The sequence below is a fragment of the Eulemur rufifrons genome, chromosome 8, assembly GCF_041146395.1.
Source record: "Eulemur rufifrons isolate Redbay chromosome 8, OSU_ERuf_1, whole genome shotgun sequence".
Lineage (NCBI taxonomy): Eukaryota > Metazoa > Chordata > Mammalia > Primates > Lemuridae > Eulemur > Eulemur rufifrons.
Genome location: NC_090990.1, coordinates 107,254,355 through 107,280,438, shown reverse-complemented (window position 1 = coordinate 107,280,438; position 26,084 = coordinate 107,254,355). Strand labels below are relative to the sequence as shown.

Below are 26,084 nucleotides of genomic sequence, written 5' to 3'. Positions count from 1 at the left end.
AGTTTACCCGAGATACACACTGGAGTATCAGGCCCATGCCGAGCTGATAATAAACTTTCCCCATACAGATATCTCCTTATAACCTCCTAGAGAAGGAAATCTGTGGTTTGATGGAGAATTTGTACACACCTGAAACATCGGGCCATAATCCCATCTTTTTTCTCCTCTTCACTCTCCTAGATTTAAAAACATTCTCAAATAATATTTGCTTCTTATAACAAGTCAAATAATACAGAATCATATAAAGAAAAAAGTAAAAATTCTTTCTTCTCTTTTTCATACTATACCTAACTAAAGCCATCCCATACACAAGAGTGTGTACATCTGTACCTTATCAAAAAATACTTTAAAATTTACATATGTAGGATAAATTTTCAAACAAAATTGGCATCATATATTATTTTTCACTTTATTTCCACTTTCCATATTTCCATAGATTATTCTGCCTTTATTTTCATCTTACAATATGCCATGGACATCCTTCAAGGTCAATATATGAATATGCAACAAATTCTTTTTAATTACCGAATACCCATAATAATAAGATCCACTTCCCTCATGCCTATAATTTTACAATAACCTTTCTATCTGGTTTCCTTGCCTCCATTCTCTTCCTTCTGAGACTCATAGGACTTAGGAATATTAAAAACAATTAAGTCAAACAGCAACACATTTCTAATGAAAAACTCCAGAGAAAACTGAATTGCCCAAGAATACTAAATTAGTAGGAGAGATAGTTATTCAATCATTCATTCAACAAATATTTGTTCTGCATCTAATATGTGGCCCTGGTATTGGCGAGGTTAAATTCTCGGAAGAGAGACATGTAAAAAACAAGGAAACAAATAACCATGATAAATACAGAATGTGATTAGTGCCATGAAAGAAAAACAGGGTGAAATAACAGAGTAATGGAGAAGGGCCTCCTTTAGATAGGATGTGCACGAAATGTTTCTTGCAGTACATGACATTTGAATAAGGAAACAAATAACCTTATTGTCTTACCTGAGGAATAAGGAAAAGAATAAATTGTAAGAAGAGCCAAGGCAAAAATATTCTAAGGGGAAAAAACAAAACTGCAAGAAGAGAGAGGAAACCAGCATTCCTGGTGTGCAGTGATCACAGGGAGAGAAGAGTGGCAGGAAATGAGGCTAGAAAAGCAGACAGAGCAGATCACATAAAGCCTTATAGGCTATGGCAAGGAGCTCGGACTGGGAATTGATTCAAGGATTTAAAGTAAGGAGTGATGTAATCAGGTTTACATTTTACAAGGATTATTCTGGCCTCTCAATCAAGAGAGGGTAGAAGGCAGTCAAGAATGGAAGCAGGGAAATCATTGCAGGAGCAGAGGTAAGCAATGACAGTGGCTTTGATTAGGGTATTGGCAAGCAAATAGAGAGATGTGAACAGATTTGACAAATACTTGGAAGGGAATTTCAATAAGACTTCCTGGTGAAAGGGGTGTGGGGCTGAAGAAAAGGGTGGTACCCAGGATGAATGCTAAGTATTAACTGGTAAAACTGGTACGTGAGGCCATTTTCTGTGGTGGAACAAAACACTGAAAATTATCATCAAAAGTTCTGTTTTGGACAAGTTAAGTTTAAGATGCTTACTAACCTTCTACATGGGAATACTAAGAAGGTAGGTGGAAACAAACATGATACAAATGGGAGAGCTGGAGCTGTAATTTTAGAGATCATCAGCATATCCATGGTATTCAAAGCCATGAAACCAGAGGAGCCCACTGAGGGAAACGGGGTGGCAGAGAACCCAAGGGGGAGCCCAGGGTCCTTCCACACATGGAGGTCAGCATTGGGGGAGCCAGGATATGTGACTGACAAAGTACAGCCAGGGAAGGAGTGAAATCAGGAACGTGTGGTGTCCTGGAAACCAACACACAAAAAACATGTTTTAGGAAGGAAGATGCGGTCAACTGTGTCAAATGCTAGTGACTAATAAAGCAACATGAGTACTAAATGTTGACCACTGGATTTGGCAATGTGAAGGTTACTGACGACTTTGACAAGAAAGGTAGTAGGTAAGAAATAGGAGGAGAAAGATAGGAATAGAAACCAGCTTGAAATTGACAGGTTTTTTTTTTTTAATTCATAAACTTTAGTATGAAGAGATGTTTTAGGTTCATAGGAAATTTGAATCCAAAGTACAGGGAGTTCCCATATATCCTCCGTTCCCATATATGCACGGCCTCTTCAGCTATGGACAAACTGTACCACCACAATGGTACATTTGTTACAAAGAATGAATCTATGCTGACACATCATTATCACTCAAAAGTCCATAGTTTACATTAGGGTTCACTCTCAGAGTTGTATATTCTATGAGTTTGGTCAAATGTATAATGACAGATATCCACCATTGTAGTATCATAAAGAATTGTTTCACTGCCCTAAAAATCCTGTGTGCTGTGCCTATTCATCCCTCCCTTTCCCCAAACTATAGCAACCACTAAGCCTTTTACCATCTCCATAGTTTTGCCTTTTCCAGCATGTCGTATAGTCAGAGTCATAAAGTATACAGCCTTTTCAGGTTGGCTTCTTTTACTTAGTAATATGCAGTTAAGTTTCCTCCATGTCTTTTCATGGCTTGATATCTCATTTCTCTTTAGCACTGAATAACATTCCATCATCTGGAGGTACCACAGTGTATTTATCCATTTACCTACTGAAGGACATTTTGGGTGCTTCCAAGTTTTGGCAATTATGAATAATGCTGCCATAAATATCCATGTGCAGGTTTTTGTAGGGTACAGTTTTCAATTGATTTGCATAAATACCAAGGAGAATGATTGTCAGATTGATGTCTTCCAAAATGGCTATACCATTTTGCATTCGCATCATTAGTGAATGAGCCTTCCTGTTGCTCTATAACCTTGCCAGCATTTTGTGTTGTTAGTGTTTTGGATTTAGGCCATCTAACAGGTGTGGAGTGGTATCTCATTGTTGTTTTGATTTAAAATTCCCTAATGATGTCATGTTAAACATCTTTTGATATGCTTACTTGCCATCTGTATATCTTCTTTGTTGAGGTGTCCATTTAGTCCTTTTGCCCATTTTTGAATCAGTTGTTCATTTTCATAGTGTTGAGTTTTAAGAGTTCTTTGTATATTTTGGGTAACAGTCCTTTATTAGATGTGTCTTTTGCAAATATTTTCGCTCAATCTGTGGTTCGTCTTCTCAATCTTTTGGCATTGTCTTTTGCAGAACAGAAGTTTATAATTTTAATGAAGTCCAGCTTAGCAATTATTCTATTTAGAGATCATGCCTTTGGTGTTATATCTAAACTCACTGCCATACCCAAGGTCACCTAAATTTTATCCTATGCTATCTTCTAGATGTTTTATAGTTTTGCATTTTACATTTAGGATTAGGATCCATTTTGAGATAATTCTTGTGAAAGGTGTAATGTCTTTGTCTAGATTCCTGTTTTGCAAGTAGATGTCTAGTTGTTCGAGCACCATTTGTTGAAAAAACTCTTTCCTCCATTCTATAGCCTTTGCTCCTTTGTCAAAGATCAGTTGACTGTGTGTGTGTGTGTGTGTGTGTGTGTGTTCTATTTCTGGGCTCTCTGTACTGTTCCATTGATCTATTTGCCTAGTTTTTCACCAATACCACACTGTCTTGACTACTGTAGCTTTATAGTAAGTCTTAAAGTTGAGAGTGTCAGTCCTCTGACTCTGTTCTTCTCTTTCCATTGAGTTAGCTATTTTGGTTCTTTTGCCTCTTCATATTTATTTTAGAATCAATTCATTGATATCCACAAGATAACTTGCTGGGATTTTGATTGGGATTGTGTTGCATCTATAAATCAGGTTGGGGAGAACTGATATCTTGAAAATACTGAGTTTCCCTATCCATGAATATGGAATATTTGTCCATTTAGTTTTTCTTTGATATCTTCTATTATAATTTTGTAGTTTTCCTCATACAGATCATCTACATATTTTGTTATTTTTATACCTAGGTATTTCATTGGGCAGGTGCCAATGTAAATGGCAATGTGCTTTTAATTTCAAATTCTACTTGCTCACTGATAGAATATAGCAATGTGACTGACTTTTGTATACTAACCTTATATTCTGCAACCTTGCTATAACCACTTCACAGGTAGTGCACCTACCTAGTAATAGTAATAAAATATTCCTAATTCTGTCTTCCTATCCCCTGTATATCACTGCTTCCATTTCACTTATACATATGCTTAAAGAAGTATATATATGTATAATCAAATATATTATTGCTATTATTTTGAACAAACTGTTACCTGTTAGATCAATTAAGAATAAGAAAAATAAAAGTATCCATTTTACCTTCATTTATTCATTCTCTGCTGCTCTTCCTTTCTTTATGTAGATCCAAGTTTCAAACCTATATCATTTTCCTTCTCTTAGAAGAACTTCTTTTTAACATTTCTTGCAAAGTAGCTTTCCCAGCAACAAATTCCCTCAATTTTTGTTTGGCTGAGAAAGTATTTATTTCCCCGTCACTTTTGAAGGATAATTTCACAGGGTACACAATTCTAGGTTGATTTTTTTTTTTTTTTTCTGTCTAGACTTTAAATACTTTACTCCACTTTCTTCCTGCTTGCATAGTTTCTGAGGAGAAGTCAGTTGTAATTCTTATCTTTGCTCCTCTATAGGGAAGATGTTTATTACCTCTGACTTCTTTGACGACTTTTTCTATCTTTAATTTTCTGAAGTTTGACTATGATATGCCCAGGTATAGTTTTTGGAGTTTTGTTTTTTTGTTGTTGTTTCGTTTTTGTTTTGTTTTGTTTTCATTTATCTTGCTTGGTGTTCTCTGAGCTTTCTGGATCTGTTTGGTGTCTGACACCAATATAGGGGAAATTCTCAGTCATTATCACTTCAAGTATTGATTCTGTTCCTTTCTAGTTTTCTTCTCCTTATAGTACTCCCATTACATGTATTTATACCTTTTATGGTTGTCCCCCAGTTCTTGGATATTCTTTCTTTTTTAAAAAAATCTTTTTTTCTCTTTGCTTTTCAATTTTGGAAGTTTCTATTATCATATCCTCAGACTCAGGGATTTCCTCATAAGCCATGTTCAGTCTACTAATGAAGTGAAGGTATTCTTCACTTGCTACAGTGTTTTTGATCTCTAGCATTTTTTTAAATTCTTTCCTAAAATTTCTCTCTACTTATATCACCTATCTGTTCTTTTGTGTTGTCTACTTTTTCTATTAAAATCATTAATATATTAATCAGAGTTTTTTTAAACACCTAGTCTGATAATTCTAACATTCCTGCCATATCTGACTCTGTATCTGATGCTTGTTTAGTCTCTAAACTGTGTTTTTTGAGTTTTAGTATGCCTTGCAATTTTTTGTTCAAGGGTGGATATGATACACTAGGTAAAAAGAAATTTGGTACACAGGACTTTAGTAGTATAGTGGTAAGGTATGGGTGGACAGAAAGTGTTCTAAGTCCTATGACTAGGTCTCAGTTATTCAGTGAGTCTGTGCCCCCTGAACTGTGAAATTCACAAGTGCTTCTCAGTTTAGTTTTTTATCCCTCCTCCACTCTTAGGTGGGGCAGGATGGCTAGAGGAGGCTGGAGTTCAGTATTTCTCTTCCTCCAAGAAGGTTCAGCTCTGATAAAACCCACTAGGTTAGTTTTTGGTAAAATAGTTTCCTCCCCAGGGCAGCTCTTATTAAAAAGCTCCTTTCCCCCGTCTCTCTGCTAGAGGCACTAGGGGCTTTTTCTCTAATCTGTGCTGTGGGAACCTGGTAAAGGTAAAGCTCACAAAAATGTGAGGGAGGTGCCTCATGACTAGAATTTTTAACTGTTAAAGTTGTCCACACTGCGCCTCTAACAATTTATCTATTACAGTTCGGGTTTCCCCATCCCACCACTGACTGGTTTCTGGGGAGGTTTCTGCTCATGGGTTTCTACTCCAGTAAATTGTCCAAATGCCTGTCTTTCCAATTTGTGGGGATAGAAGTCTTCCCTCTGACCTCATTTCTTGACAGATCTCAGAAGAGTTGATTTTTCAGTTTGCTTAGCTTTTTAGTTGTTGTTAGGATGGAGTGGAGACTTCTAAGCTCCTTACATATCCAACTCTGACAAATTTTTAGAAAGGTTTACCATGAAAGGTGGCAGAGAAGTAGGGAAGCTGTTAAAAGGAGTTTTAGCACCAAGAAATGTTTTTTTAACTGGGAAATATCAGAATAGTTTATGTGGTGATGAAAATTAACCAGAAGAAAGGTAGACATTTATGATGCAAGAGGAAAGAGAGAGAAGGTAATGGGTGTTAAATCCTTAAGATGATCAGTAGAGAGGGAATCTAGATCACAGAACGATCGATCAACCAATGTGAGGAGCAGGAACATGTCTTCCATTATGACTTGCAATGACAGAGAACACAGGCATGGATGCTAAAACAAACATGGGGGCTCGTGTCTCGTTCTATTTTCTCAATGAAGTATAAGTGAGAACATTATCTGTTAGGGAGGTAAGGACAGTTTCAATAGTAGAAATATCACAGAGCATCAGAGAGTGAGGCAAACCAACTTACTAGAGAAAAATAGTTGCCAGGCAATTGTAAATACTCATTTCAAAATTTTGGTCTAAAATTTACAGTTACAGCAGTTAGCTAATTGTAATATGTAATATTCTGAAGCCATCTTTGGCTGACTGCTTGTGTATAAGTGAGAAGAAAGTGAAGAGTAAGTTGGGTTTTGCTGAATGTACACAACAGAGGGAGAGATGCAAACGGATTGAAAGTATTTGCAAGGGAGTGACTTTAATGACTGATCATGAGGATGGGGTGATGGATCATGAGTAAGGAGTCAGTTCAATAGATTAGGGTACATGCTGAAGTTGAAACAGAGTTGGAGTGTGAGTCCCTGACTAAGTGAGCTAGAGGTCAGCAGGTGGGGTCTAGAGACTGGAATGCTAAAAGGTAACATTGGTGAAGTTATGCTATGGCTAGTGAAGACAAAATCCAGAGTTGAAGCCATTATACCATTCAGAAGTTTTTATTGTAAGCAACAAACTGACTTTGCCTAACCAAAGCAGAAAAGGCCAGGTGTAGCAGACACATCACAGTCAGGATGCTGCCATGGCTACTCTCTAGTGCTGGGGACTAGACCACTGCTACCATGAACTTCATCTTCCACACCTTCCTCTCTTAGCTTCCTGGGCAGGGAAGTCCTATTGCTTGAGCCCAGGCCATGTGCCTTTCCTTCTTCATTTCTATCTGAGGGCAGAGAAAGGAAAGATACCCCTCATCTGGCTTCCATAGTAGCAGAATGGGGTCTTGCCTCACACCAAAGCTCACACAGGAAGGGGATTCTTTAAAACTAGGAAGGGATCCAGACAGATAATGGTAGTAATTTTTTTTTTTAAAGCAGCATAAAGGTAAAAGATAAATGTCTTTTTTTTTTTTTTTCAATCATGGGAGTTTGTGAGGGACTGAACTGAGATCAAGGAGATGACTGAAGATGAGAAGGTCAACATCTCGAGAGGCCAGGCACTGTTCTAAATACCAGTAAGACAATAGCGAAAAAAAAGATCAAATCTTCGATCTTTTTCCACTGGAGTTCACTTTCTAGTAAAGAATTAAGCCTATTGGCCGTTTCCAACACACTATGCTCCTGTGACTACTTCAAAGCCAGCAAGATAATAATGTGACTTTGAGGATCTCCTTTGCTCCCATCTTTCTTGCTTGCTAATCCCCAAAATTCTTTCAGCAGAACTCAAAATCTTCTCATTTACAATAAATAATAAAGGGCATAAGATGTTAAATACTTGGTTGAGGTAAAACTAAGTAAATCTATTTATTCTAAAGTATAACAAATAAGAACAGCAACAGCAAACATACACAGTATGGAGTACTGCCATGCCCTCTTCTTCACACACATTACTTAACTATCACAACAAAGCCAGAACACAGGCACTATTATTATTCATATTTCACAGATAAGGTGACTTAGGCACAGAGGGGTTAAGAAATTTAGGGGCCAGGAAGGGTATTCTAGTAATAACGGTCTTTCCTTATTTTTTAAGCCAGAGAGGGGATCTGAGAGTAGGTAAGCACTAGACGAAAAGCAAGTCACCAACCTACAGAAACGGATAGGCTGGTCTGAAAGTGGCCAAATAAGAGACTGAGTATGCACAAAGCTTGGCAGGGATAGTACTGCAAAGAACCATCAACAGAGCTTTGTTTGATTTATGGTTTGGAGGAGATCTGTTTGTTTTCTTAATTAGGAGAACTACTTGTTTTCTCAATACCAGGAGATCTAAAGGAAGAAAAGAAGAACAGTAAGATTCTGGAGTAAAGTCCCTGAATGATGAGAAGATGGGAGTGATGATATTACCAGTTTGGAACAGAATAAATAATAACTGTGGGCCTAGCAAATAACCTGAACAAGATAGTAACCAGCCAGAACCCAGCAAGGGCTTCTTCAGCTTCCTAGGTAAGGCCGTTGGGAGAAATGGGAGTTGCCCAAGGAAGCTTGGGGACCATTCCTGTCCTCAAGAAAAGTAATTTTCATCGTTAGGGTTGGGCAGCTCTTCTTGCCATCCCATCCTTAGGTAAGAGACAAAACAGCAATTCCCTACAATTTTACCTACTGCAGAAGTTAGAAATTCATTCCTAAGTATACCCTGCAAAGACTCAAGCCAAGGCCAGCTTTATCGGAGACTAGATGGCCTCCAGCTACTTTAAAATGAAGCCATACGCTCCCTTATACTACAGGTCCTATTATGCAGGCTTCCTCTCCAATCTCAGAGACTAGAGAACATGCCACTGCTGTTGCTTCCTAGCCACATTTTAAAATAACAGAATAATAATAATAATAAAATCCAGCTTCAATTGGCTCCAGTTGTTGTGAATAATGAGATGTGGTTGTCAGATTCCTGGAAAGCTGCCAGTGTGGTCATTAACTGGCCAGATACTAGGCCCACGTGCAAAGAGGATAATGAACACAATTTTAAAGGAGGTCAATATTAAGGAGATTTTAAATTTGGGACTTGGATGTGGAATGAAACAATCTATGAATTAAAATCCTCCTTGTAGTAGGTGCTCTCTATAAGAAAGTGGATCAACTGGGATGAGGAAAGATAGAGCTTCCTCAATTTTGGAAATCAAGCTTTGCCCAATTAAAATATCATCCTTTTTTGAAGTCTGTGATGGAAAAATCCCAGCTTTGACAAGTTGGCAGTAATCCTTGTGATCTGTTTTACTGGGATATATATTGTCACTGCAAGAATAAAACATACTACAAAACTGGAGAGCAGACCCTGCCTGTGATCGTTAGACAGACTGGACCAAGTGCCTCAAGCCTTTGATGCCCTGACATATTATTTTCTGGATGGTGTCCAGCAACCCGGTGCAGAATAGCTTTTTCTCTACTGTATCCAGATGGCAAATGGAAGAGATCAAATTCAACTGTTTCAGGGCTAACATTAATGGGTGTGAAAGGCTGGCTCCTCTACTAGCTTTTCAGGGAGCTACAATACAAAAAAAATGCCTTTGAACAAAGAGACAAATAATTGGCTCCCCCACCCCCTCAACCCGTCTCTTCAAAACTAAACCATGGATGTGGTAATCTGGTTCAAATCGATCTTCTGATTGAAAATGACAGTCAAATATCTGAGCAGTTCTAATCACTGACACTTTCATGACACTTTCTGTGAAGTTCAGATAAGTGTTACTCTTAATATTCTAGAAAGCTTTTTTCTCCCTCTTCAGGCAAATATTTTTATTCTTCCTCTATTTCCTTTGAACCTTTAACCAAATATATGTGTGTGTGTATTCCTAAATGTTTAGCCAGTGTCACCGTATAGAAAGATTCTCACACCCTCGCTAAAGCCTGAATTTCAGAATTGGCTAGCACGAGCCTTACACATTTGTGTTACTGTGTAAGCATATACTAGAACTTCACTATAAATATCTTCGTACAGGAAGGAATATGGTATGAGGGTCTGCCTCACTCTCCAGACAAGAGGTTTTACTTACTGAAGTGCCAGAAATACCTCATTATTCACAAAAAACTCCTATGGTGTAGGTCATAAGACCAGCTTTGCAGTTTGTAAATGGTAGTGGAGGCAACAATGAGGAGGAGGGACCAATATTTCAAAGGGAGAAATAAGTTTACCTTCGAGTCATTCCATAAAACAGAGATTGTTCAACTTGAAGTAGGAGTTCTAACTTGAGTTTATGGATTTGTGAAATTGCACACATAGTTTTGAGAACGCATATACACATTTTTCAAGGTACACATTTTAATCAAAGGAAATAGTGACCCTCTCCCTCCTTTAAAAGTATAAGAACTCTGAGGACAAGATTTAATAGAAACAAGATTAGGCACATTAACATATCTAAAGAAACAACATGTCCCATTGAAGGGCAGAAGCTTAGAAAAAGAAGCTCTACTGGGAAAACTGGGCCTTGTGTTTTAAAGAACTATCCAAGGCTGGGCACAGTGGCTCACGCCTGTAATCCTAGCACTCTGGGAGGCCCAGGGGGTCGGATCTCTTGAGGTCAGGAGTTCGAGACCGGCCTGAGCAAGAGTGAGACCCAGTCTCTACTAAAAATAGAAGCCTGTAGTCCCAGCTGCTCGGGAGGCTGAGGCAGAAGGATTGCTTAAGCCCAGGACTTTGAGGTTGTTGTGAGCTAGCCTGACGCCACAGCACTCTAGCCCGGGCAACAGAGTGAGACTCTGTCTCAAAAAAAAAAAAAAAAAACTATCCAAGAGAAATGGTGCTGTGACATGGGCCAGCAACATGTTGCCCAAGAAGCAGGTATGCCCCATACTGGAGACGGATCTTTGGGTTATTATAGCTTGATTACCTGTGTGGGCAGGCCTAGCCAATGAGGTGATTCAATGAACTCCCTTGCTCTGATTCCATACCCGTCAAGCTATCTTATTTAAAAACTTGGTTTCCCATTCAGGTGATGGATACACCAAAAACCCAGATTTCACCACTATACAATAGATACATGTAACAGAATTCAACTTGTACCCCCTAAATCTATTAAAATAAAAAATAATTGTTTGGCTTCCCAATTAAATTTGCCTGTAAGTAGATACTATGGTAATCAGTGAAGAAAAATAGCTGGTACTCTTGATCATTCTGTCTTCATATGGGATATGCAGGTGTGTGGGTATATGTATGAGCAAGTGCTTGTGTGTGTGTGCGCATAAACATGTACGTGTTTATCTATAAAACATTTTCCTAACTTGGCTTCTAGGATGTCACTACCTCCTACTTTTTCTTACACCTATCTGGATCATACTATCTTGTCTGGTTTTTCTCATCATCCTAGCCTCTTAATGTTGGAATGTTCACAGGCTCAATATCTGAACCTCTTCTATTCTCTTTCTAAACCTCCTGCCTAGATAATCACACCCAATCTCAAGGCTTTAAGCACAGTCTATACAGAGGACTCCTAAATGTATATCTCCATCCTTACCTCTCTCCTGAGCTTTGGTCTCATATATCTGACTTCCTACCTGACATCTCCACTTAGTTATTAATAGATGTTCACCAAGCATCTAAACTCAACATGTCTAAAACTCAACTCTGGATTCTCCCCAAAGTCTTGTTCCTGTTGCAGTCTTTACCATCTCAATAAATGGCAAATTCATTCTTCCAGTTCCTTCGCCCAGAAATCTTGGAATCATTGCTGACTCTTTTCTTTCTTTCATTTAATTAGTCAGAAAATCTTGGTGGCTCTACTGCCTTTAACATAAATATCTAGAATCTGATCACTCACCCTAGTCCAAGCTACCATCATCTCTTGCTTGGATCTTGTACTAGCCTCCCAGGTGGTCTCCTTACTTCTACTCTCACTTCTCTATATTCTTTTTCTTTTCTTTTCTTTTTTTTTTTTTTTGTGAGACAGGGTCTTGCTCTGTTGCTGGGGCTACAGTGCATGGCATCATCACAGCTCAAAGCAGCCTCAAACTCTGGGGCTCAAACAATCTTCCCACCTCAGCCTTCTAAGTAGCTGGGACTACAGGGGCTCACCACCACGCCTGGCTAATTTTTTCTATTTTTTTGCAGAGACAGGGTCTCACTCATGCTCAGGCTGGTCTTGGACTCCTGGCCTCAAGTGATCTTCCAGCCTCAGCCTCCCAAAGCACTAGGATTACAGGCATGAGACACCATGCCCAGCCTATATTCTGTTTTTAACATATAAGCCAGAGTGAGGCTTTAAAACTTGTCACATCACGTCATTCCTCCACACAAAGTCATTCCAATGACTTCCCAACTCAATCCCAGTAAAAGACAAAGTTTTTACAATTGCTTCTAAGGTTCTATACAATTGACCTCCCCACTTCCACCCTCCTATTATCCATTTAAGTTCATATCCTATTACTATAATGGGCAGCATAATGCAAAACCAACCCAAAGTTAGGGCACTGGCTCTCCACCCTTGTTAGCTATGTACATTTTGTTACTCATGGACAAGTTAGTTAACATCTGTTTTATAGATGCTCATCTGAAATGTCTTATAGAATTGTTCTTAGAATGAAATGAGTTAATACTTGCAAGTATTTAGAAAAGCATCCAACACATAGTAAGTGCTATATGGTATTTGTTAAGTAAAGAAAATGCTCACTCTCCTTCAGCCACATTGGCCTCCTTGCTGGTCTCCAAACATTCATTCTTCTTTCCTCTTCTTGACATGCTTTCCCCCTGGGTATCCACCTTGTACATGTACTCACCACCTCAGGTCTTTTGTTGAAAGTCACCTTCTTGGAGACCTTTGCTGACTACCCAATTTAAAACTATAATGCCCCTCAGCAGTCCCCATCTCCTGTCCCTGCTTTGTTTTTTCTCCATTATCACTTACGATCATCTAACACACTGTATATTTTAATTACTTATTTATCATTTGTCTCTTCTACTGGAATGTAGCATTTTTGCCTGTTTATTTCACTACTCTATTTCCAATATTTACCATATAGCAAGTGCTCAGTAATGAACAAGAGATAAAGAACAAGTGACACAGCCAAATAATACTTCAGTGTACAGGGTCTTTTAATAGTTCAGGAGACAGTGGGTACAAATGGTCCAAAATATTCTACATGACTATATAAATGGGAGAAGAGTAGATGTTTCTACTTATTCAGTCCTTTGTTATTTTCCCACCTCTTGAATACTCTTCTAAACTGATTAAAGGATTAGGAAGCTCGTTTGCTTTCTACCCCAAATTCCATTATCCAAGACAGTTCAATTATCAGGTGGACTACCCATACAATACACTAGCATTCCATACATTTGTTTGATCACGTCAACTTGAACCATTTATTCCCACATCATACCTTAGAACTTGTCATCACACAGAATTACTCCATTTTTAAAATCATAAATGTCAATATATTCTACTCAGTCTACAAGCTTCTACCTTTCAACTCTTTCATCCTTTCATTCCCACTACACTCTTTAAGCTCATTTAGAAATCATAGCCTCTGATTTTTCCATTTTTTCCTTATGCAGCAATCCCTATCTGACCTCTTTTCTTCTTTACCCAGCCTGGGTAAAGTGATTGATCTCAAGGCCAAACACTTGGACTATGCCCTGCAGAACAACCTCAGGTCCCCTTGCCATGTGTCCCAACAGCCAAGCAAAACTCCAATCCTGGATCAAGGGGAGGGAGCTCACTCTTCACTTATACACCTTACTAGCTGAGGGGTTTGGACAAAAAGTCTCAAAATAATACAGAATCTTCTTTAAAAATCTAATTTATGGTTTATAATTTCAATTAGGCTCTTAACACTGCTTATCAAACCCTTTTAAAAAACTTATATAATATTTACAACGTGCCTGGTACTGTTCTAGACAGTTACAACATTAACTCATTTAATCCTCACAGTAGCCCCCTGAGGTAGATATTATTATTGTCTCTGTTTTACAGATGGAATAATTAATGCACAGAAAAGTTAAGTGACTTCATGAGGTCATGCTGCTAGTAAGTGGTAGAGCCTACTAGGCTCCAAACCCTGGCAGTCTGGCTATAGAGTTCAAGCTTTTAACTCTGTTCTTCTTCATCATACAGATGAAAAAAATGAGGTACAGAGAGGTTCAGTAACTTGCTCAAGGACACCCAGTTATCAAGTGGAAGAACTTTGATTAGAATGCAGAGAGTCTGACTTTAGAGCCCATACATTAACCCACTAATCTATATCATTTCCTTAGCACTGAAGCCCTCTGAGAGAATTAAGCCCAACAGGTTTTGGAGTTCCTCTATTTCCCATGCCATTCTCAGCAAACTCATCTAGACCCACACCCATCTCTACCTTTCTCCCAGTCTCAGAATTGATTTGTCTCTCTTAGTGTTCAATCATTTCATCTGGATTGCATTTCTTCTATTTTTTTCTCTCTCTCCTGTATCCTCAACCTCTCTATTTTTAATGGCTCTTATGATCATGCTCAAGTTTCTTCCATCCTAAAAGATCTCACCTCCAAAAACTGTGCTTGATGAGGCTGTTCTTTATACCTCCCTTCACCCTCTCCAACACTTCCTTCTCAGTCAGGATGTGCAAAAGGGCAATAATCACTTTCTTACCTCTTATCTCACTTTAATTGTCAATACTAATAACTGTTCTAAAGCTGTTGTTGCTAGTATTATTAATGGTATACCAATTATAAACTCCAATGGATAATTTTTAGTCCATACCTTACCATACACCACTATTTTGCTCTTCATTTCTTCTTCTTTGAAAATTCTCTACTCCCTTGGAATTCTTAGATCTACACTCTAATGACTCTTCTCCCATTTCTGTCTCCATTTTGGATTCCTCAACTCTGGCCTCTCCCCCAGGGTTTGAGGTTAAACATACAGAGATTTAAAAAGACTTGATTTAGAAAAAAAAATTTTCCCCTACTTTACATGCTTTTTTTTTTGATGATCTCTCTGTAGAAGACACAAATTTAAGTGGTAGTCAGCTGACAGCAATCCCATCAGTGGCCATGGCTTTGTTGCTCCTTTTTGAAAAGCCACTCCCCTCTTGTTCCCCATTCCTTCTAACTTATGGTCCGAATGGAAGCTGGCTGACCCCATATCCATACAGTTAGTCTAAAGGTGGGCATTCGATTTTCAAGAAGACAGGAATCATGGAAGCCTGATCAAAAAGTCTGCTATTTAGACAGAAAAATAAGACTAGAGGACAAGCTATACAAGCTATACCTCTATTTGAGTCACAGACATATTAATATATTCCCAGTCAAAACTAAGGATATGTGGTCTGCTAAAGAATTTCTGCTCTAAAATGTGAATTTTAGAATGTGAAAAACAGTGTGGGAGATATCATGTGGATGCTAAAATGTTGGAATTTCCAAGATATTTAAAAAATTTATGGGCATAATTGGTTCTGGATTTTATAAGATATCTGGCCACTGTAGTCACAGACTATAATAGACAACGTTTATGTCCTCCCAAAATTCATATGTTGTAACCTAATTCCGAATATAATGATATTAGCAGGTGAGGCATTTGAGAGGTGATTAGGTCATGAGGGTTCCACTAAGGATGAGATTAGTGCCCTGATAAAGAGATCCCAAAGAATTTTCTCACCCCTTCCACCATGTAAGTTTACAGTGAGACAGAAGACGGCCATCTGTGAACCAGAAAGGAGGCCCACACCGACACTGAATCTGCTAGCACCTTGATCCTGGATGTCCCAGCCTCCAAAACCATAAGAAATAAAGGTCTGTTGTTTAAGCTACCCAGTCTATTCTATTTTGTTATAGCAACCCAAATAGACTAAGACATAGATTTATCAGGAAGATGCTGCAATCAAACCCCTTTTCTCTAACAGACATAATATTCCATGACAGTTCTATAATTATGCTAGATTGATTTAGGTTTTATTAAACATGTAAATGACAAATTAGTAAGCAAGTATGGCAATAAAGCTTCCCTGACCAGCATCAAAATGCTACTAGCTACTTTAAAAGAAGAAAATATAAATTCTTCTTTATAGGTAGCAAACTTCAGTATAATATAAAGAGGTAGCAAACCCCAGTATATTTAGCCATACCTGTGAAAACTAAAATTAGTGCTAGAGTGGCAATAAAAGTCAGTTCCAGAATAAGTTGGAAATCCATAGCCTACTTGGAAAATAATTGAAATAAAATTGGTATTATCTTTTAATCACTTCTAAACATCTGGGTACTGTGGGCAATAATAAGATCACTCATTAACTGCAGCAAACACTTTGTATTTAAATACATAAAAATAAACAAAAATGGTTTAAATTTAACAATCTTCCTGATGACAATGCTATGCACTCTTTCATGTGTTATATCATTGATTTTGTTGTTCACTGAATTCATTCACTCATTAAATACTTACTGAGCTCCTTCTGTGAGGGGAGTTATTACACCAAAAATTTAAGTAATAACTCATTATCATAGCCAAGGATCAACAGGAAGAATGCTTCCTGTCTTTCATGACTGGTAGTGGCCTCCAGGAATATACCTCCTGGTGAGGTCTGCCCACTGAGTGGTAGCCTATGGCTGAACCTATGCCATAAGGTACGCTGAACCACTTCCTGCTGAAGCCTGCACAAAAGGGCTAAATGAAAAAGGACGTGCTCTTCTATCTGTCTTAAGGCAAATGCCTATAAACACAGACGGGAAGGATGTATTCATTTCTATAAGAAAGGTACAAAGTCCTATAAAATTTCAAAATAGGAGCAATCATTTCTAGCTTCAGAACAAAGTTTTCTGGAACCTAAATCCAAGTTTTACTGTTGCTGTTTCTTTTTTTCTTTTTTTCTTTTTTTTTTTTCCTCCATCATTCAAGTATCAGGCATGTTGCTGTTTGTTTTAAACCACTTTATTAAGGTATGATTGACATGCAAAAAGCTTTACACATTTGTTTTGTTTTTAAAGAATGATGTAATATAGACAGATGAAGATAGGAAGGCCTTTACAAGAAGAGGTAATGGCATTAATAAAGAAGTAAAAGGGAACAGCTCTGACTAAACTTGAAAATTTTATGAACTCCAGAGCAAAGGATCCATATGAGATAGCAATGGCCTAAAGAGGTATTTTGGATCCAGACTGTAGAAGGTCTTGAATGTTGGGCTACAGGGAGTCTGGACTTTATGAGAAGCCCCCAAAGTTTTCTGAGCAAGGGAAAAACATAATTAGAGCTCTGCTTTGGGAAGATTAATCTGGTCAGACTGATTTTTTGTGGAGGTAGAGGGAGAGGAAGAATAGTGTAGAGATGAGGGGAATCCTATTAAGATTGATTGATAAGGGTAGAGGGGAGAAAATCTGCTAAGCAGAATTATGTATTACTAAAGAAATAGTCATTATCAAGCAGAGAAGACCCATCAGGTGCTGTGTACTGGTCAAGTGACTTCATACATATGGCAGAATCTCAAATCCACATAAAATTCCTACAACGTGGGCATTATTATTAACACTTCGCAGATGAGAAAACTGAGCTTTAGTGAGGTCAAATAACTTGCCTGGCATCACACAGTTAATATGTGGTAGAGCGAGGCCTGACTGATCCAAATAGTCATGCACCTTCCACTTTACCACACTTCCTCCTAAGGAACAGCCAGTCCACCATAGGATGACAAGTATAATATTCATGTGAATGTTTAACCTCTATAAACTTGCTTCTCTAAGTTACTGAGTCTGGATATTTCACAGTTTAGTGGCATGAGGGTGGCTGGAAAATTGCCAGCCATTGGAGAAGCCAAAGTTGCCTGCAGAAGGAGATTTTTCTCTATAATCAGGATGGGTATATAAACTAATATCCATGGAGGGAGGTCAACCTGGCTCTGTCCCCAGAACTGGCAAGGGTTCCACTTAGTCTGGTCCTTAACATCTCCCTTGGGACTACACCTTCATACTGCACACTTACCTCTAGCCCAAGAGACCCCTTTTCTCTTTTCTAGCAAATTTATGAACTAGCTGCTTAGACCTCTTTCCCCATGGGAGGACAGGAATCCAAATCAGGGATTTGAGTAAACAGCTCCATCTCCCTTCACTATTACATTCTCCTGCTTCCCAAAAGGGGTCCAAAGTAGCACAGCAGGTAAACAGTGGGGCTGAATGAATACAAAGTAGAATGATCCACACAAAGTCTCTGTTCATGAAGAGAATAAGGAAAAGTTCATGAGAAGCCCTTTGGTGTATAAAATCAGCTCTGTTCAATATTGCTTAATTTTAATGCTTCATCAGTATCCTAATTAATGTAGTAATGGGTAATAATTCCACTTAATACTCTATAATTACCAAACTACAGACCTCTTTTAAGAACTCCTTCAAATGACAGTCCTTCAGAATAAAACTCTTCCTTTTCCCCTGCAGTAATGGCCAACACTAATTCCTTTCATTTCTCCCACCTTCCTGCTTTGCACTTCTGCTACTTCTTGAAGAAAGTACTCTAGCCATAAATCCCAACTAGACCCTAGATAGTGGTCCCCTGGTCATCCATCAGCTTTAGCACTCACCACCTCCCCTCTGCCTGCAGGGCTCTGTGCAGGTTGACCTTTTGGCTATAGAATGTGTATAAACAGTACTTCCTACATGTACCTTGGGACTCATGTGTTAAAAGCCCTTATTTTATACAAGGTAATCCTAGTGACAGTAGCCAAATAGAGACATGGAGATAAATTTACAAGACAGCTTTGCTCCCTTCTCATAATTTATCAAGCCAAACAAGACTGTAAGAACAGCAACAACAAAGGATGATTTATAATTTCTACTCTGCATGTCACCATGGTAAGATATATAAGTGGCTTTCATGGAACAGATTTAAAAGTTGCAAGGCAGTTACAGCAAATTAACATGTAATTTGTTTCTGAATGTACCATAGTTAGTGCACAGAGAATCAGGCTAGCTGGGTTTACATCTTGGCTGTGACACTTGCTAGCTATGTGACCTTGGGTGAGTTACTTAGCCTTCTAGCATCCTCATCTATAAAATGGAGCTAATTGGACCTACCTCATTGAGTTGTGAAGATTAAATGAGCTAATCAATATTAAATGCTTAAAACCATGCTTGGCACATGATAAGCATCCAATGAATGTTTGCCATTATTAACACACACTCCCATTATCATTATGTTTAGTAATAACTGAAATTATCATAGTCCTATCAGACCAGGGCCCTAAATGAATTAAATATTAAATTAATATTAGTACAAATAGGATAATAGCCACTGAAATAAAACTAGAAAGAACACTGATACTTAGATTCATCATCATTTCAAAACTGGTTAAAAAAAAAAAAAGGCGGGGGAAAGGCACAATAAAAGTTTAACCAGTGAGTAAAAATTTTTGATAGCTAAATAGTGAAACTTTGTATGTTGTCCTCAAGATTAAAGGAGAATATGTAAAGCATTTTGGAAACTACAAAGTGTTATTTTAGAATAGGATATTATTAATGAAGAGAATAGATTCCACTTCAAAATATTTTACAAGGTGAGATTTGTTATTTTATTTTATACTTTCAACTACTTTACTGAAAAATCTACAACTATCATTACAAGAAAATGGGACAACAAGCAATCTAACTAAGGTCATTCAAGGCTCCATCCTCAGTAGATATGCCTGACACTGTCATGAGTCACAGTCAAAACATGAGGACAGGAATGTGAAGGAGAAACTGACATGCCCACATGCTGGTTGGTGTTCTGACAAAAAGAGCAAGAGATGTAGAAGTGGAAGTTGTGAGAATATCCATGGCTTAGAAATCAGATTCCACTCTGCTTTTTGGAAGCAAAGGTACAGTCAAAGAGGCAGTCCCTTAGCTAAGCAGAAGTAGGATCAATTAGAAATGGAAGGGTAGCTCAAGAAAGAATACATGCCAATAAAAAAGAAAGCGATAGATGAATTTTGGTAAATGATTAGAGGTACAATAGAACTCAAGGGATGGGACAGTGCAAAGACCTAGATATGACCTTGCTTCACTCAGTAAGCAGGGAGCTTATGAAGCCCCTGCCTGGGGATAAAAGATATCCCCAGTATTGTTAAGAAATGATTTAGAGAGAAATTGTAAATGCCTGAGCAGAGTTAAATTAAGTCAAGCTGGGGTCAGTGTATCATCTCTGTGCCTATAAATTACCTCTTTGCATCTAGTATCTCACACTGTGGCAGAGCAGCTTCTACTCTAAATAAGTAAATTTCTCCTGCGGAAATTTAGGAGCAAGATGTAGGCCTCATGTCATAGTCTATAGAAGAGAAACTCCTGAACTCCTGAGTGCTGGTTGTAGAATAGAATCAAAAGCAGAACTGGTGTAAGTGTGCTTTGTGACGAGGCTAGAGGCCAGATTAATTTAGTTACAAGAGTGACTGAGGTTAATCCATAGCACCATCTTTGTGCACAAAGATCAGCATACTATGCAGAAATAAGCTGTGAAAAAGAAAGAAGGAAGGAAAGAAAAAGAAAGTTGTTTGACTGCTATTACCTCATGTGCTTGCTCATGTAGCTTAAGATAAATAGATGTATTTTAGTTGTATAATACATACATATCAAAGTAAACACTCTCAAACCACTCATTTAGAGCTGCAGCTCCTCAAAAATAATCCACCCATCATATGCAGTTCTGATCAGTAAATTCAATTGGATATTTAAGGAAGCTGCAGTATTTTTCAAACTATATCTGAAGAAATTCAAGATTGTGTGGCACCATCTCAGGGGGCCACTGGGTGGTGTGGAGGGAGGTAAGGGAGGAGCAGGCAACCAAGCAAGCGGGGCTGAAGATACTCCTCTGCTTCTTAAATCAGAAAAGCTCTGCTTTTATCTGTGTTATCTAAGTAGGATTCACGTAAGGTTTCATTTGATAAGAAACTACACTGGGCAAGCGGGAAAAGCACAGGCAATACTGGTTACTGCTATTTGAATCTTGTCACTGCTATTTACTAGTTCTGTAACTTAGGAAAATTACCTTATCTCTCTGAGCCTTTGTTTCCTCTTTTATAAAATGGATAGAATAATATTAACAAGCTTGTTATATGAAGTAAATAAGATAAAGTATGTACAGCACATAGCATAAGGCTTTAGCATATAGCAGATACTAGCTGTTAGCTCCTTTTCTATGTTTAAATATATATGTCTAATATAGATTAAATATGTTTATATATGCTTTTATATATATATATACACACACACATATATGTTTGTATAAGCTTCTGTAGACATCTCGATAACTTGCAGTCATGCAAAAGATACATTGAGAAAGAATTTGGGGTCAGCAGCATCACTGTCTTTCATGTTTCCAGGCTGTGGCTGCCACAATAGTTGCTAGCATAAATCCTCAGCATTTATCTACTATTCCACCTCTATATTTTCAGCAATTTCTATCTATCAGTAGTTTTCATTAGCAGCTCAAAGATATTTTTCAAAGAACTGCAATATTATCATTTATAATACACTAAGTCAGTTCACAAGAGCAACCAACCTAAAGAGCATTTTAAACAAACAGATTCACTGACTGATTAACATTAAAAGGAGCTTTAGAGTGGATCCAAAAAAACACCCTTATTTACCATTGAACAAAAGCACAAAGAGATGAAGTAGCCTGACCAAACTGACAGTCATCAACTAGCAAAATTCCCAGATAGCTATAGCAACTTCTGAACACTTTCCACACTGATTAGCTTATGTTGCATGTACAATGTGTGGCAGAGAAAAGCTAAAAGTCACAGGGAATACTACCCCAATTTAATGTCATTAAGATCACAGAAACCTACAAATAACAAATACTAACTGCAAAATATAGAACGAAGTGCCCACAGTAAACTTTACCATCCTAATTCCACCGTTAAAGAACTGTGTGACATTGGGCAAGTTACTTAACTCATGTTTGAAATAAGGTGCTAATACATGCCTTGGCCTTGTTATGAATAGCACCTCTTCTCTGATATTCTTGCCAAAATCCATAACCTCAGCTTAATCATGAGAAAGCCTCAGACAAACCTAAATTGTGAGACATTGTACAAAATAACTCACCACTACTTTTCAAAAGTAGAAAGGTCATGAAAGATTGAAGAAATGTCATAGATTAGAGGAGACATGACAATTAAATGCAATGTGGATCCTGGATTTGATCCTAGACCAGGAAAAGGGCTAGTGAAAAAACTGGTAAAATTTGAATTAGGTCTGTAGCTAAATTCCTAGTATTGTATCAATGTTAATTTCCTGGTTTTGATAATTATGATTATTATAGACAAAGCTTAGTGAAAGGTATACAGAAATTCTCTGTACTAATTTTGTGACTTTGTAAATCTAAAATTACTTTTAAACAATTTTTTTTAAAAAGCCTTGTTGTGAGAACTAAATACAAGATAAAAAATTTAAAGCCACATCTATTTTTTGGAGGCATGATTCCTTCATCTAATGACTACATTTAGTGATCATTGACAACAGGAACGCTATGTTAATATTGGCCAAACCCAGGCTGGGCATCACGAATAATGAAGCATGTTGTTCAACCACAATAAAATGTGCCTACTTTATACTTCAACTAAATGATTATAAATATTTGTGCAAAAATCTACTAACCATCAATATTTCACTCTTTGCCTAATACAATCGTGAGTTAGTGCTTAAAGAAGTATGGATTCTGTGTTTGGGCAATGATGACAGGCTTAAATTTTCCTAATTCCTTGAGCATTTAAACATAACATGTCAGATCTTCATTCCTCTGACTCTGTGACTACTCTCATCTCGTCAGATTTCAACAGTTTTCGGTCAGGCAACACCTGGCAAAATAAACCATTTTCATATAAATTGTAGACATCCCATAACAAGTATGGCACTACATGCAGTTATTCCTACTTCTCTTTTTTGTTTTAAACTCGAGTTTACATCTAGCCTTGAGGGGCAAAAAGCCTGAATTTGAGATAACTAAAGATCCCCAATGCCAAGCTTTTTACCCCAGATTTTGTTTAACAACAACAACAAATCCCCAAAACATTAAAATAACTTAGGAATCACAATACTCTATCAGTTACAGTTTCTAATAAAAGCACTGCTATAGCTCATCCACTTCGGCTTCTCACCTCAGGGATTAAATGCACAGCCAAAACTAATAAAAAGTAACTTGGCTATTTCTTGGTTTTTGATAGAACCATTCATATGATAAATATACACTTCTTTCTATTATACTATACTCTTGCAAAATAATTTTTGTTTTCTACAAAGGTTATGAGATATCATAAAAATGTCTAATGCATCTGGTTTAAGAATCCAATTCTTCCTTCACATATTTCTGCATCTGTTCACAAAATCCCTTAGACTTCAAAGAAAGCTTTTCAAGAGAAAAAGAAGATACATACAGGAAAAGTGGCCATAAATTTTTAGTAGTCCTTTTCTAAGGCCATTTTAATAACGGCACTGTGGGACAAGTATCTTTCTCAAACACTATTAATGACTACAGATTTGTATGGAGATTTATGCTTTCAAAACTTTTTTCTGGTTATAAAAGGAATATATCTTCAATTTGGAACATATGAAAAACACAGAATGCTTAAAGAAAACTTAAATCACTTTTAACCCATTATTTAGGAAGGCCCAACCAAAACAAAAGTTAAAAATGGTTGTATCCTTCCAGTCTTTTTTTCTGTGTATATATTTACACAAATATTTATATGTAAGCATAATATTGTAATGACACTCTAAATGCAATTTTGTATCTTTTCTCAATTAGTCTTTCAAAAGACTGCTTTAGTCTTTCAAATCATGTTTAATGACTGAAATTCTCTGAGGATTTATGCTTTAAAAAATACATTTAATTCTTACTCTAATCAAAGCTAAATAAAAGGTTTGGAAACATTAATCTGCCCTGGAAATTCTACATCTTGAACAATGCAGATTAACAATTCACTTTAAGAACAACCCTATTCGTAAATGTCACTGAAATAATAGTAGAGGTTTAAGAAATTTTTTCTTTAGCATTTATAATGATTTAGTGTCCCAAACTTCCCTGGGCAGTCATTAGTGGGCTCTAGTTTGTTTTTCTTTTCTCTTTGATTCTCTATTCTCATGACATTCTCAATCCTTTAGTCTGGAATGAGGGGGAGTTTGGGTCTAAGGCTTATTTACTTTGATAGTATAGGTTTCAATATGCTATTAACTATAAATAATCAACTAATTCTGGTTTTGCAGAATCAAACCCTCAAACTTAAAGGAGAGAAATATTTGATGGATTTGTCTGACTTTGAATCAATTCTTACCTAACATTGCTGCTGAAATGTAAAATAACATTTAAATAGTTGTTTATTGTCAAAGAGCTTTCTGTCATATTATGTTCTGTACAAGAATCTTGTGAGGCTCACATCAATAAAGAATGCAGAAGTTCAGAAAATTTATGAGATCAGAAAAATAAGTTGAAATTAAATCTTGGTTTTCATAATTACTCTCATTGGCTTTACTTTGGCTTCATAATCATGGCGCCATAGATTTTACAAAGCTTGAAGGAACATTAACATGTCAATCCATTCAACTCTTCCTCCACTCAATTTGCTAAAAGAAAATAAGCCCAGAGACTGTGACTTGTCATGTCACACAGCTTGCAAGTGACAATCAAAGCCCTTGACCTCTGGTTTAGTAACTTTCAGTCTAGGGCTGCTTCCAATACACCAGATACAATATGACATCCTCGCACCTACTCATTATGACAAAGAATACGCAAAGACGCCAGGAAATTATCTAGTAATCACAGAATCTCCTTTCTCTCTAGCTCCCAGAAAGTATCTCCATAGATAAGGAACATCAAAGTGTTTAACACTGAGATTGCATTTGGAAGACGTTTGGTAAATGTGTCAATAAGTAAAAGGGTATTCCGCCTCCCCATTTTTGCCATGAGGGTAAAACTCCAAAAAGTGACGGGACGAAGGCCGCGTCTGGCTCTCAGTACACCACAGTAACAGCAGTGCTGTCAAGCGCAGGACTGGACGGCGCACTTTGGCAGCTTCTTGTCATTCTTTCACAGAGCCTGCTAGATAACGGGACAAACTCGGGGCAACGAAGAGGAACTAGAATGGAAGATGCACGGACACTTGGTCAAGTACCACACTGCCAGAGGGAGGACGTCAAGCGGCTGCACCGACCTAAACTGCCCAATTACTAACAAGACGTCTTCTCTAATTTCTCCGCTGGCCCGTTGGCTTGATGTTAGGGAAAGAGGGGTAAAGAGAGAAATGGGACCTTGAGAAAGAGAGCAGCCCCAGAATGACTGGGGGCTCTGAAAACGTGACACCAGCTGTTGGCTTTCCGCGTTGCCCAGCAACGGCGGCGGCGCAGCGCTACTGGGGGGAGAGGCGGCGGCCACGAGGTCAGGAGGCGGCGCGCTCCTTCCACCAGGGAAGCGCTACGTCATCACGTATTCTTGCAACGTCGCCACGTTCTGAGTAGGAGGGCAGTGATAGGTGAGTCGAGTCGACCTTACACGAGAAATGGCTGGTCCTGAGGAAGCGGGAAGGGAGAAATAAGTGGAGGGAGGGAGGGTGAGAAAGACCTCGCGGGATGGAAAGCTGGCGTGAGAAGGGCCGGCCTCGGTTACCTGCAGAGCGGGAGCAGCTTCGTGTCCTTTATGAAGTGCCCGGATGAAGCGCCAGCACCCACGCGCCTTCCGCGTTGAGTGCAGCGCCATCTTAAGGAGGGCGGAGCCGTCTTGTCTTGGATGACGTCAGCTCAGAGAGCCAGTCTCAGCCCCGCCCCTCCTTGTTGCTGCGCATGCCCATATCCTCCGGGCGCAGTAGCTGAGGGGAAGTGTTTTTGCGGCGCAGGTGGGACAGGAACTGGGTGGGCCTTGGCTTTAGTGTTTTCCTTGGGTTCCTCATCTTTGCGTAGGCTTTGTTGGTGTGGAATCCCTTTCGGGCACACTTGTAGCAACAGTTTAGATTGGGAAGAAAGTAAAATAAGTGGCCTTTCTGATCCTAGCTATCCAGAGGCAACTCTTAAGAAGTTTCTCCAGGAATGGGGGCTCCCATTTCTAGTAGAGGCTCTATACGTGGTCTTTTGAGATCTATGTGGTTTCATTAATTCATTCGGTCTGCAAAGTTTGTTGAACCCTACGTGTGCTAGTTATTGAATGTGCAAGGAAAGACATATCTTGCCTTTA

General features: G+C 38.2%; 1 protein-coding gene across 3 annotated transcripts in view; it reads right to left on the bottom strand.

The window, feature by feature from the left end:
* WARS2 (tryptophanyl tRNA synthetase 2, mitochondrial) overlaps positions 1-25,613 on the bottom strand; it is an 86,824-nt gene extending 61,211 nt beyond the window's left edge. For all 3 annotated transcript variants that reach the window (XM_069478897.1, XM_069478898.1, XM_069478899.1), the window contains exon 1: positions 25,524-25,613. In XM_069478897.1, coding sequence (XP_069334998.1) covers positions 25,524-25,613 — 90 coding nt within the window. The remainder of the gene's footprint in view (positions 1-25,523) is intronic.
* Between the last annotated feature and the right edge of the window lie 471 nt (positions 25,614-26,084).